This window comes from Hevea brasiliensis, chromosome 16 (assembly GCF_030052815.1).
Source record: "Hevea brasiliensis isolate MT/VB/25A 57/8 chromosome 16, ASM3005281v1, whole genome shotgun sequence".
Taxonomy (NCBI): domain Eukaryota; kingdom Viridiplantae; phylum Streptophyta; class Magnoliopsida; order Malpighiales; family Euphorbiaceae; genus Hevea; species Hevea brasiliensis.
The window spans coordinates 51,398,501-51,412,167 of NC_079508.1; the positions used below are offsets into that span (position 1 = coordinate 51,398,501).

At 34.2% G+C, this 13,667-nt stretch overlaps 2 protein-coding genes and 1 pseudogene across 3 annotated transcripts; 1 reads left to right on the top strand and 2 right to left on the bottom strand.

The window, feature by feature from the left end:
* The first annotated feature begins 1,738 nt into the window (after positions 1-1,738).
* Positions 1,739-8,455, top strand: LOC110643824 (uncharacterized). 2 transcript variants are annotated; one of them, XM_021796326.2, is made up of 9 exons: positions 1,739-1,961; positions 2,152-2,257; positions 4,984-5,297; positions 5,485-5,590; positions 5,670-6,023; positions 6,140-6,216; positions 6,300-6,424; positions 7,317-7,574; positions 8,187-8,455. In XM_021796326.2, the coding sequence occupies exons 1-9, from the start codon at positions 1,834-1,836 to the stop codon at positions 8,207-8,209; spliced, it is 1,491 nt and encodes a 496-aa protein (XP_021652018.2). In that variant the 5' UTR covers positions 1,739-1,833; the 3' UTR covers positions 8,210-8,455. The 2 variants fall into 2 exon arrangements, with proteins under 2 accessions (XP_021652018.2, XP_057993909.1); XM_058137926.1 differs by lacking the exon at positions 7,317-7,574.
* LOC131174656 (gamma-glutamylcyclotransferase 2-3-like) lies at positions 8,258-10,463 on the bottom strand (annotated as a pseudogene).
* An 816-nt stretch (positions 10,464-11,279) lies between these two features.
* Positions 11,280-13,500, bottom strand: LOC110638912 (WAT1-related protein At4g08300). The gene is made up of 7 exons (XM_021789648.2): positions 13,234-13,500; positions 13,070-13,132; positions 12,738-12,854; positions 12,241-12,484; positions 11,983-12,141; positions 11,747-11,898; positions 11,280-11,657 (listed from the first exon to the last, which is right to left on the bottom strand). The coding sequence occupies exons 1-7, from the start codon at positions 13,485-13,487 to the stop codon at positions 11,435-11,437; spliced, it is 1,212 nt and encodes a 403-aa protein (XP_021645340.2). The 5' UTR covers positions 13,488-13,500; the 3' UTR covers positions 11,280-11,434.
* Positions 13,501-13,667: the final 167 nt, after the last annotated feature.

Below are 13,667 nucleotides of genomic sequence, written 5' to 3' on the forward strand. Positions count from 1 at the left end.
AACTGATTATTAAGTTCAACAAATTATCAACCATTTATGAATTAAACTAAGAACACCAATCCTTTACAATCTCATAGTAATTGCAAGTCTCTTGAGTAAATTTTTGTTATATTAATCACAAATTGCTAACTAACTTTTTGTTCCAATTCAAAGAGCTATACTTGAATTTATTCAACTAAACATCATATTATAGCAATTCTCAAATATCAAATACTAAATTACACACAATTCTAACAATCTTATTTTCTGCAAAGTTTTCAGCAACCCTTGAATACACATGCAATAAAGATAAATAAAATGTGCATTCAAGATCATTAAAGTCAAATTCTATGCAGAAAAGTATATTAACATTTTAATTCCCAAATTTTATCATATGAAAAAAATCCTTTGAATGCAGAATAATTCAGTTAATTAAGGCAAAAGGTAAAGAAAATAAGAGCATAATATAAACCTCTTAGATTGACTTAAGTGTGCCACTAAATTAAATGTAAAAGTATGAGCTTTTATTCTTTATCCAGTTTTCATCAGACAAATTAGGGCAAAAAGGTAACAAAAGTAAGAGTCTATGCAGCCTTTATGGAATGACTTAGGTCTGCCACTAATTTAATATAAAAGTTCTTTATTTTTTATCTAATTACCATAACAATGACTTATATGAAAATAAAAACCTTATTAAAATTGCCATAATTTTAATAAGCGTTCATTTTCGTCATTGAACTGTGTGTGTGTCTATCTCTCGACAAATATAAAAAAAAAGCGTGACCTTGAGTGAAAACAAAAAATGAGGCTGAGTGTCCCGGTGTAGCCCTGATTGAGATTTGCCAGTGAATTGAGCGTGCCCAGAGGCTGATTTTATATAGAAATAATGACTTTATTAAAATTGCAATAGTTTTGACAAGCGTTCATTTCTATCACTGAGCCGTGTGTGTCTATCTTTCAATTAAAAAAAAAATTCCATCAGACAAAAGCACAAAAGACATCCCTACAAAATTATCTCTTTGATCTATATTTCACATGATTGGAGCTAGAAACCAATTTAAGATATTCTAATAACATGATAATTATTGATGAATTTAAGCTTAATGCACCTATTGCCTATTGTTCCAATACATGTACATTATTATTTATATCTATAATCACCAAATACTTAAAAGTTATCTAAAAAACCACAATTTCAATTTTTCACCAATTTTTTTATATAAAATTATACTCGAATTATGATATATCCCAATATCCCATATATATACACATATATATAATTAGTCATTTATTATTGTGATACTAAGTTGTCATGAATTTTAATATATTAAAATGCATCAATAAAATTATTTAATAAAAAAATTATTTAAATAAATAATTAAACTATCGGTAAACTTTTTTTTATTAACAAATTAATCATATTAGTAAAAAAATTATATGAATAAAGCTTTCTAATAATTCCCTATCTTAATACAAATAACTTAAATTATAGAAAAATTCTCTAATAGGACACTAAAATATTTTTTGAAACAAATTTATAATATTTCTATTTTATTTGAAGGCTATTTTAGATAATTCAAATATTTTTTCTTTATATATTTATATATTATATAAATAATAAAAAAATTAAATAATTAATTTTTAATAAAATATAAGTACCAAATAATAATTTATCATTTTTAATACTTAGGACTATTTTATAATTTTCCAATTCTGACCTTCCCCTTTTTTTTTTCGGCTTCTCCGCTTCCAATTCAACTTCCAGAGAGAAAAAAAAAAAATAAATAAAAAATAAGATAAAGGAAGGAAAACTCCATCTCCGTTTTCACACTAACACGGTCAGTAGCGCTGATAATGGCCGAGGAAGCTCAAGATAGCGAGAAGGTAAAAAATGAAACGGCGCCGGAGGATTCGCCTGATATCGAGTCGCAGATTAAGGATGCTATGCGCTCCCGCGTCAACCACTTCAAAGAACAAGCCGAGTTCTCTCTCTCTCATTTGATTTTGTTTCGTTTTAATTTTTACTTAATAACCAGCGTGTTCCTTTAATTGGGTGCGTGGGTCTGTTTGTCCCTTTCGATTTCTCGCATTTGCAGTCACTATAATCAGTAAGTTGAGTATGGGAATACTGAATGATGATTATCCTAATTTTGGGTTTTTTCGAAATCGCAGTTCTTTGACCTTTGAGGGGGTCAGGAGACTGTTGGAGAAGGACTTGGGGTTGCAGAAATATGTTTTGGATGTGCATAAGAGATTTGTCAAGCAATGTCTGGTGCAGGTACTGTACCCTTTTTCTCCTTATTTTCAATCTTCTCGTTTCATTTAATTAATGCATTGCTTTGTATCTAGTTTTTGGTGTCCAACCATGTGTTGTTAAAGTTCACATTTGCGCATGAGCTCTGCCAAAAATAACTTCTTGGATATGTGAAACAAATATTGACCATATTTTTATGAGCTTGGAAAACGCCATTAGCCAACTCTACAATGGTCTTATGGTCACCTAATAATGTTCAGCCTATGATTTTCCATATGTGCCAAACTAGAAATCTTGTGTAGAGCCGTGGTGCAGCTAATTTGGTTTGTGGGTTAACTGGTATGAGAAGTAAAAAGATTTTCCACGGCTTATCAGGCTAAAACTACTGCACTAATCATGGTTTTAAATAACAGCGGTTATGTTAGGCAATGACCATTATTTACAGGTTTTTCAAGGAGTCATTACCCTTTATCCCGGTATTTAAAGGCAAATGCTGGGTTGCATTGGTGACGCCGTTACCACCATTATATATCGATAACTGCCCTTGCTTACCATTAAGTAACAGTAACTTTGTTACCTCAATAATTCAATGGACAAAAAACAGAGTATTTAGTTTTTTTTTTTTATTCTCTGTCTTCCAGCCTTCCAACTACTGTTTCCATCACATTTTCTCTCAAAATTTCACCTAAACTTCTCCATCTTTCTACAAATCTCTCCCTAAAATCATCATAAATATTTATATTTTCCACAACTACTTGTTGCAAAAGGTGAGTATTATTTATTGTTTTTTGTATATTTGTTAAAGAAAATTTTATTTAATGTTAGGTTTGTTGTTAAATTTATAGTATGAAGTATTGGTTTGCTCAATTTACAGGTTTAATTTTTTTTTCTATTTTGAATTATTTTTCAGAATTAATTTGACTAAAATACATTATTAATAACATCTAATTTGATGTATTTATGTTTATTATATAGTTATGTATCTTAATTTTACTTGTATCTACCAATATCTACTCATTTCTATATAACTCTGCAAATTTTTCAAAAAAAATTGCATAGCTAACTAAGCAATTAGGAGCCTGTTTCCATTATCCATGACCATGACCACGATTCAAAACCATGATACTGATTGTCCATGAGAATTGGAGTTCAAACTTTTTGTACACATAAACCAGTTACTAGATTTGGGTGATGGATGGATAAGGAAGTGCTACTGCTGAAGTTGAAAGCAGTTGCTGATGCAAACTGAATATTATACTACACCTAAATGTTGTTGGATAATTTAGACTTCATGAAAAATTTTATATTGTCATTAGTTTAATTATATGCTGACTGATTTCTTGTGATTGATTCCAGCAGAGTATTTGGTATATCACTCTATATTATATGAATTAGTTCTTTCACTCTTTTTCTTATCTATACTGTTGTCGACTGAGTTGTAGTCACAATATGGAACTTGAGATCCTATATCATATTAAATCTTTTAGTATTTAAAGGCTTGTTTGACATTGCTGTTGGAACTGCTGTTGAGAAAAATGCTTTTTTAAATATACTAGTTAAAGAGTATTAAAAAATAATTTAAAATTAAATTTGATAAATTTTAGATTTTAGTCATAACAACACTAAAATAACAAAACTACTTTTTTCAAACTGTTTTTTTCAACTGCATCTAAAATAGTATTTTTTTTTCCTGAAAAGCAGTTTTTGCCTTGCAGCTTCAATGCCAAACAGGCACTAAGATGTCAAAGCTTTAGAGGTTGCATTCATAATTATGATATAGATCTATATTGGTCTCAAAAATAATAGCCCAGTGATTAAAATGTGGGATTCCAATTCGGAACTCTCAGGTTTGAACCATTGTATGGGGAGTGCTAATGCCTACTGGATGGAGCCTAACCATTGGACTGGAAGGAAATAGATCTGTACTTAGGAATTTTATTTCTGTTACTTTTGTTGAGGCATTTGGAATTTGTAGTTTTTGTAATTTTATGGTCTTTTTGGGTGGTATTTGATAGAGTTAGGACTGGTTTAAGAGCAATTTAACCAAACAAAAGAGAACAGAAATGGAGAAAGGAGAATTGTATTACTGGAAATCAATTCTCAAATCTCAATACAAGAAAGAGTTTCCCTAGCAGAGAATTCTGCCAACCAAGCTATACAGCTGGCCAAATAACAAAATACACTGAACATATCCTCATTACTAAGCTATTACCCTATATATAGATTTTCTCTGCTCTTTAAGAGTTTTTTACACCCTTACCATGCATTCCCAAATTACCCTCATTCTATTGGACATTCCGTTGAGTGGCAGCTGTCATTCTCTTTTCTTGATCTCCCTGGATTCTTCTAGAGTATACCTTCCATTCCCTTTTTGCCCTTCCTTTGCCTTCCACCGCTTGAGTATACGTATCAGTTTTGGTGTAATAGTAATTGGTAAAGTTACTCCATTTGTGACCTAGAGGTCACGTTTTCGGGCCATGGAAACAGTCTCTTTGTAAAGCAGGGGTAAGGCTGCGTACATCAACTCTCCCTAGAGCCTACGAATGTGTGATGCTTCTTAATGGGTCATGCTTCTATGGTCTGTTATTGCTACTGCTGCTGTTGGAGTGATGGTTGATAGCATCATTATATTGGAATGTTAATGCTTCCTAATTCTCGATTGTAGTTGTAATTGTTGGTAATGGGATGCCAAAGTCTAAACATTAGTCTGTCACTTGTTTGATCCATATGTTTTTTCATCCTAATTGTAGTGCTTAGAAGGTGCTGTTGATGGCAATGCTTCCAAGGATTCTGGGGAAACTGTGGAAAAACACGCCCGTTCAACAAAAAGAAAAGCAACGGAATCGCCTGAAGGATATGAATCTAAAAATGATATAAAAGAACCTTATTCCGAAGATGAGGAGAAAATCGAAGACTCTCCCGTAATGGGCCTTTTGACAGGGAAAAAAACACCTAAATCAGAAGCTGAGGAAACTCTAGTTGATAAGAATAAAGAAGTTCCAAGTGAGAGCAGCATAAAGAAAGCCTTGTTGAAGAGAGCTTCCTATGTCAAAGATAATTCTGAGTATGCAATAATCTTTTTTCTGTGGTCACTAGTCATTCATCCATTTGCTACAACTTTTATCTTCATGTGCTTGATGTTCTATTTTATGCACTCCTCTTTTTTTTTTTTTGGTTCATTCTATCTTAAATGTTTACTTTCCTGTTGTTCATATGAGCTAGGCATGTTCATGTCACTTGTTTAATTTTAGGAAAATTACAATGGCTGGACTTCGTCGACTTCTAGAGGAAGATCTTAGACTTGAAAAGCATGCCCTTGATCCCTATAAGACATTTATAAGCAAGCAGTTAGATGAGGTGAATATTAATTGTTTGGTCTTTAGCTTCTTGAAGTATCCTAGAGTCTTAACTTTTGTAATTTTGTCTTGCTTGTTAGGTATTACAATCTTCTGAAGTTCCTGAACCTAAGAAGAAAAATATAAAAACTAGTTCTCTAGGAAAAGCATCTAAGAAGATGAGTGCTGAAGGTAGTTCTGGTTCTTCGGGTAGAGAATGTGACGAGGAAGATGAAGATGAACTAAGACCAAAGAAGAAAATTGGTCCAAAACAAAAAATGCTAAATTCTGAAGGTACTAAAAAACGGAAGATGCTAGAGAAGGAAACCAAAGTATCTGGCAAGAAGCAGATCAAACATGTGGAAACAGTAGCAGAGGACAATAGTGATGCGGAAGACAGTGGAAATGCCTCTGAAGATAGCCATTCTCAATCATCAGCTGAAAAACCAGTCAAGGTCTCAGCCCTTTCCCCTTCAACATACATCCACACATGCACATAAAAGAGGAAAAATTTACACTGTGTAATCCCAAAGTTGGTTCAGTAAAATATTTTATTTCAACCTTCTTGCAGAAAAAGGAAGCTTCAACTCCGGCATATGGGAAACGTGTTGAGCATCTAAAATCTGTAATAAAATCCTGTGGGATGAGGTCTTTCTCTGATTCGCTATTTACATGCTTAATTACATCTATATTAAGCTTTAATATCCTAATATTGTTTATTTCTTTTGCAGTGTGCCTCCTGCAATTTACAAAAAGGTTAAGCAGGTTCCTGAGAATAAACGTGAGGCCCAGCTAATAAAGGAGTTGGAGGAGATACTTTCTAAAGAAGGATTGTCATCAAACCCTTCTGAAAAAGGTGCCTATGAACTTTTAGCTCTGATATGTTAGGTGAATAATTACTTTGCTACTATATGGGTTGATATTGTTTCCTGATGAAATTAGTTTAATTTTTTTTATTTTTTTAATTCTCCTGCTGGCACGAGTTTCCTTTTGCTTTTGGGAATCTCATTTTGCTGAAGCCAAACAATGGGCTTCATGAAGCAGTATTCCTTTTCCTACCCCTTTAATGCTCTGTGCTCTTGTAAACCAAAAGGCTACAGCTGAGCTGAAATGGGTAAAAACTAAAAAGACATTTCTTATTATTTTTAATAACTTGAGTTATTTCTCCAAGCCAGTAACTCCCCTGTGGATAAGAGAGAACTATCATACCCGATAAGGTGGAATTGGGTGGTAATAGAGTGCGGGAGGGTTACCATCCTGTTGCACGGTCCAGGGGCGAAAGGCCTACTAATCAACCCACTCTCCCCCTGTCCCCCCCAATCCCCCCCTTTCTTCCCTCTTCAAGAAACAGTTGAAAATTTTTGTTCTGTTATCTGTAGATAAAATGATAAGATATTCCAGTGTACATTGTTTGTTGCTGTATTATTTATTTTGACAATTTCAATGAATAAGGGAAAAAGGGGGAATCAAACCTCTGTATACGTAGAAACTAATATATCTGGAAGAATGTTACAGTTTGCTTAGAGAAATAGGAAAGTATAATATCAAATGCACTTTTGTTTCATTATCATTTTGCATGCTCTGCAAAAAGTGTTGTGGTTGTGTTGGTAAATTTAGAATGTATAAGAATGACTTTTGATGATATGGTGGTTAGATTATGGTCTAATTTGGAAAATAGAAGGGATGCAATATGTGGTCATCAATATCCGTACACTTATTTCCATTGCTTATTGATTTCATATCCTCAGAAATCAAGGAAGTCAGAAAGAGGAAGGAAAGAGCAAAAGAACTTGAGGGCATTGACACGAGTAATATTGTGTCAAGTTCACGCAGAAGGTCCACAATAAGTTATGTACCTCCTCCAAAGCCCAAAATACCGGTTGAAAGTGATAGCGATGATACTGATGAGGATGAGGATGATGATGATGACGATGATGATGCAGAAGATGAAAATGATGAGGATGATGGATGTAATGATGGGGATGATGACAGCCAAACCGACGAGGGTAAGTGATCATGGATGAGTTTGGCTCTTTGGCTCAAAATGGGTAATAACATGAGCTCCAATATAAATGGTCTTGAGGTTCAGTAAACATGGTTCTCTGAGTATGGGTGGTTGAGCTGTGATCTGAGCAGCTTTTGTTGCTTTGGATGTAGCCCAAGCAGCATGAATTATGATGTATCATAGTCCAAGCACCAGGAATTGAACATCCCTGTTTTACTTAGAATATTTTCACTCTTGTTTACTTATTTCCTAATTTGATCTTTACTTTGCATAATAATTTCGGAGATATGGATATATAGGGCTGGATTGTGATTCTGTACTACAAGAAGTTGTTTGTAAATTAGGTTTTTGGTCTCATTTGGTACGTAGGTCGTGTCCTCTATTAACGGTGGTTATGGAGTCTAGCATCCGTCTGAAACCCTGACTATAAGCAGTAAAAGATGAGGTTAACCTTATGCCTCAAAGCACACACTGACAAAATCCTAGAGTATGCAGTAAAAGTATAATATTACTTGGAACAATCACTGGTTAAGGTAGCTGTAAGAATTCTGTTAATGGTATATTATGGGCTTTGGTTTAAATTCCCTCTTATGATATTCCTTCTTATATACAGGGCACGTGGAGGACAGTGATTGAATTGAATCCTGGATAAGCTGACTCACAGGTCGATTGATGGTAGATATCTTAGCGGTTGGAGTTTGTGGGTGTATCATCTGTTCTGAACATGTTTAGTTCAATTTTTTCTACCGTCTTGGGTGTAGGAACATGGAATTTGTTTGCAGCTTCTTTTGTTAGTATATCATCTATAGCTGATTTGTAACTTATACAAGGGGTATCTTTCCCTGAAAAAATTAGCTTCAAATATAAACCAGTACTTGTGTATGTGGATGCATGTTACGGTTTGGTTTCAGTCAACCACCCATAAAAGGTCTTTATGAGATTATACATATGGCCAATGAACAGTTACATGGCTGATGCATGTGTGCGCTAAATTTTTTATGGTCATCTCTGAACATGCATTGGTCGAGTGCTCTGTTATTATGAGGTCATGCTTCCTCTTTAAAAGAATGCGCCTCACTTCATTTCCAAGATCCATGACATATGCATCCTAGGCAAAAAGATTATGAAAATGAAATATTATTGCAGGAACAACAAGAGACATAGGTAACTGGAAATTAATAAAATAAATTAAAATCTCATAAGAAACTTGCCAATTTGAAGAAGGGGCTTTTCAAGTTGGAAAAGGAAGCCTCTATTGGGTCCTGAAGGGCCTTCAGCATGAACGATTTGTCTGCACAAATGATTGAGAATGACTTGTATCTTAGCCATGATATGGTCTAGCAACATATGATTAGTAATAGTATCTACCGACTACCCAGAGAGGTTGAATGGCCTTCTCGGCAGCTCTAAGTAATCAGTACAGTTGGACCAACAACTAGTTAAACCAAATGGCTAATCATATGTTGGGTCCATTCCAGATTTCTGACCATGTAATTGGCCTAAATATAACTTGTACTTGGTTTTTGGTTTGTGGAATACAGGCGCATAGGCAATGTGCTTTATATATTAACAATAGTAAGAGCAGCCAGATTCAAGGATTTCCCAATTGAATTGATGTTCTAGTTAGCGCAAGGTGAAGACTTTTGAGATACAAAGAGCAGAGAGTTAAGATACATACTTGGCTATCTCTTCAAGAGGTGAAGGCCCCAAGTAGTTTTGGCTATGCTTCTTGTCTGGAGATCATATGTATCTGAAAAATAATGTCAATAAAGAACTGGTTAAATTTGCTCTATCAGAAAATATGATATTAATTGATGGTGTATTCTGCTGCTTACACCATTACTCCTGAAATAGCTAGAGTTGTACCTGTGGGCTCCTGAAAACAAATTTCAGAAGATATTTGCATGATCTACAACCATATATGTGTAGAACTTACAGTAAAGAAATCAACATAAGCCTTCTGATCATACTGGTTCTCCCTCTCTTCCAAATACCGTACGCCATGACAGTGAAAACAAAGCGACGGTTAAGATACATTAATGCTGACTGGTGAAAATTAGGCAAAAGTGACACAGCAAGGTATTGAGACAATGCATATCTCTTAAAAAATTTAATTTCTTAGATACTTCATGCATTTTTATTAGTTATTCATATATTTCACATATATTTAGAAGTATAATCATGCATCCCAAAATTTGAAAGTTGTTCATGTTGCCCTGCAATCCGATTGTTGAGCCCATAAACCCCACCTACAATTAGCTGCAGGAGTTGAGGTTCTCTGAATATAATTTCTCAGTACAAAAGGTCAGAAACTGTATCTTAACATGCCATTGCCAATGTTTAATATCAAATGTGGTCTACATATTAATAAACTGAACGGAATTCATACTTTGCATCACATTCATTTCCTCCATTTCTTTCTGGCCAAATCATATATTGGAACAGTGAATAATTATTTTTGTTAAAACTTTAAATTACTATTGGGAAAAAGAAACTGCAAGATTGAGTGACTAGTGACACAAATTCAAATTCTTCAAGTTATCAAAACAATAAAAAGCAGATAAAGAGTTCATTTTCCTTAAAAAGAATCTGAAAGGTGGATCTAGATGATGTTGTTTACAGTAACTCACACAGAATTCCCCTTCAGCAGTTTCTAAAGTGACAGTTCTTCCAGGATACTCTGGAGTGCTACCTGTCAAATAATAACAACAATAAAACCCACAAAAGCATTTACTGTTAAACACAAATAATAAAATATACAATTATCAGGCATAAACATATATTCATGTGTACACAAAGAAAGATAGATACCTTGGTAGAAGACATGGCGATAGCCTTTGATGAAACCAACAGCTACAAGGCGATCATCATGGACCTCAACAGTAACCATGGTTCACTTCCTGTGATTCTGATGCTCTTAAATATATTCTTCAGACTCATGAAGCATGCACATGGCTAGCTGATAACCATAATGCCAGATATGCTATAAGATTCAAATTCTTCTTAGAAACAACCTGAAGAAAGGACTGGTGCTACAATTTTTGAAAACATAGAGCCAATAATGGAAGCCAACAGTGCCTGTAAAGCTCTAAGGTGAATGATTTTCTTTGCCATATTTGTATTAAAAAACTCAACCCAAATCATATCTATGGAATCTCTCATATCTGTGTCATCCAGAATCTCATCCCAAGTCACTGTATTTTATGTCCAAGTTAATAAGAATTTGGCTCTTCTTTAGTACCCTCCTTAACTATGCGTCCATTTCAACCAATCTTGACGTATGATGTGAGACAAAATGCTAATAAACAGCAGCAAACACATTGCATATTCTATGATGCTGGTAATTACAAGACAAGACACAAGATCCATTATTCTGTTTTCCCCTTTTTCTTCCCATTTATGTAGATATATTTTGATCATGGCACAAATTGATTCTTTGGATTAAACTAGAATCAACCAACAAATTAAAGAGTGACGATAATGGCTTTACGGCTTAACCCAATTGGCTAGTGAATTTATTGTTCATTTTATTAATCATGAATTATATTATGAGATCCGATTACAAAGAAATATTTTCTTTCTTTTTTGAATTTCTTTATTTAAATGTGCTTAGTTTGTTTTTTTGTTAGAAAAAGGAAATAGACTTAAATGCTATAGGGGAACTTACAAGTAATAACTTCGACAAAAATTGCCAAAAAAAAAAATCTTTAACAACAAAAAGAAAAGGCTTATATAATCATATATAATTAGTGACCAAAATCTTAGAATAGATTTATGAAAGAGAGGGCTATATATGCATATATATAGTCCCATACTACTTGTACAATATGTTAAATTATTGTACATTTCTCCGCAATAATTTCATGCTGGCAGCAGGGTGCTCTTCGCTGGAAGCTTGGAAGTTCCATGCTGGATACAATTATCAACATTGGTTGCTGATTTAGCAGTAGTATCAGTGATTGGCAATTCCAGGTTGTCAATTTTCTCATTTGCCAATGCTGGTGTTTTTGAGTTTGTTTGATCCTTGCTTTTACCCCACACAACAGTGTAAAGGCCAATAACTATGAAAACTGCTCCAATTACACTGATGAAACAGAACAAAAACAAACATTTCAATTCAAGAAACATGACTATATAGCCCTGAAAACAAAAAATAATATCATGTAGAGATACCTTCCAATGTGAAGTTGCTCAGCTAGAATAATGGTTCCGAGGGCAGCAGTGATGATCATGCACAGAGGGCTAAAAGAGGTTACGAAAACAGGGCCTCTTTCCTTGATTACCATTCCTTGCATATAGTATGCAACTCCAGAGCAAACCACTCCCTAATTACACAATTAATTAGTTTATTAATCAATATACCATTTGCAGTTTCAATCATATAAAATTATAACTCATGGTACACTTACAGTGTAAACAGCAGCAAGAAGCCTGGAGTCGAATCCTATTTTCCAGGCACTCATGTCACGTTCCATCACAAGAGACACAACTGCTCCTTCCACCATACCCGTCAAGCATATCAAGGCTGTGAGGGAGAGCTCTGCTGGGTATAGCTTCAACGTAAATGACTGAAACCAAATTGAAGTTTTAGTAATTAATTGGATTTTATATACCCAATTTTGTTCATAATCTTTACACATATATTCATATAATTATAATATACTTACTTGCAATATAAAGAAACCTGCCCAGCCTAGGCAACTTGCCAGGAGCATTAGTGTCCCTGTAACCCAATGCTGGTCACTTGGTTGACTGCTGCTGCTTACATGGTGGCTTCCAGTTCCATGTGACCTTATGAAATCGATGATTGGACCTTTGTACAAAGTCATAACCATTGCTCCTGCAACAGTAATTCCTGTTCCAACAATCTTGGCCACATCATGTATCTTCTTCACGTTGACCCTTTCCAATCTGCAATATTTGCTCTTCATAAATTTTCTTGAACCTTGTCTTAATTAAATAACTATTAAAAACTACATAGTTGTGAATGGCACTGTTATGGAATTAGTAAAATAAAAAAAATTGAAGTGTTAATTATACATATTAAAGGTGATGTGAGTGGCAGCATTCTTATGGAATTAGTGGTCCTCAAAAGTTTTTGCTGGTCCTGAGTAAGGCAACATCGTTGTCATTAGCTTAGGTGCACTACATGATCATAATTTACCTGAAAATAATTGCCAATATAAAGGTTATGGCAGGAAGGACATTGACTGAAGCAGATGCAAATGTTGCTGATGTGAATTTCATTCCAACATAGTACAAATTCTGATCAAGCACTGGCCTGCAAGTTTTTCATACATTCCAAAGTATATAATTAGTTAAGGATAAAACTAATACTAATTTAGCTCTTCTTTAGCTCAGTATTATTAGAGTCGTCTCCAAGACTGACTCTAGTTTCAGAGACAATTGTAGAAAAAAACAATTATCATATAATATAGGTCCTTTTATGTATATATATAATAAACACAGATAAGAGGGAGAGTTTTAGAGCATTACTCTAGAAAACCAAGCAACATTATTCTTAGGAAGATAGGGAGTGTCAACTTTGGCCTTATTTTCCTGTAAAAATGGAAAGAATCAAGAAAAGAAAACTATACATATACTTCATGTACTAAAAAATCCAAGAAAATTAAAGAAAGAGAAATGAAACAAAGAGAAACCTTTCAAGAACAAGTGCAAAAGGTGCGATGACAAGAGTTGCAACTACATGACGATACACAGCAAGTATATAATGGCTCATGCCATGCTTCAGAGAAACCATGGTGATAATATACATTCCTGAATACCCAAATTGCAGAGAGACCATTGCCAGGAAAGGCTTAGCTTTGGCAAGCCCCTGGCACAGAATCCTACATGGGTTTCTGTCTGCCATCTCTCTCTTTAGTTTACTTTCTTTCTTGGAAGTATAGTGCATGCCAAGACTATCACGACAAATGCCCTTCTTATAGACAAGAAAAAGCAGATAATAAGTAAAACTTTTTGGAAAATAAAGAAAGAATACGTATTTTCTACTCTACACCTAAAGGATACTTCTCCTACGTACAGGGCACTCTCTTCCATTGGTTTCTTAAGATTCCTTTATCCAATAACCAAA

What these genes read in the sequence shown, in the direction of transcription:
- LOC110643824 (XM_021796326.2), top strand. Translation starts at nt 1,834, where the DNA reads ATGGCCGAGGAAGCTCAAGATAGCGAGAAGGTAAAAAATGAAACGGCG. An exon ending in CACTTCAAAGAACAAGCCGA is followed by an intron (nt 1,962 to 2,151) that starts GTTCTCTCTCTC and finishes TCGAAATCGCAG; the next exon opens with TTCTTTGACCTTTGAGGGGG. An exon ending in ATAAAATCCTGTGGGATGAG is followed by an intron (nt 6,217 to 6,299) that starts GTCTTTCTCTGA and finishes TTTCTTTTGCAG; the next exon opens with TGTGCCTCCTGCAATTTACA.
- LOC110638912 (XM_021789648.2), bottom strand. Translation starts at nt 13,487, where the DNA reads ATGCACTATACTTCCAAGAAAGAAAGTAAACTAAAGAGAGAGATGGCA. An exon ending in TTTGCACTTGTTCTTGAAAG is followed by an intron (nt 13,133 to 13,233) that starts GTTTCTCTTTGT and finishes CCATTTTTACAG; the next exon opens with GAAAATAAGGCCAAAGTTGA. An exon ending in ATATTGGCAATTATTTTCAG is followed by an intron (nt 12,485 to 12,737) that starts GTAAATTATGAT and finishes CAAATATTGCAG; the next exon opens with ATTGGAAAGGGTCAACGTGA.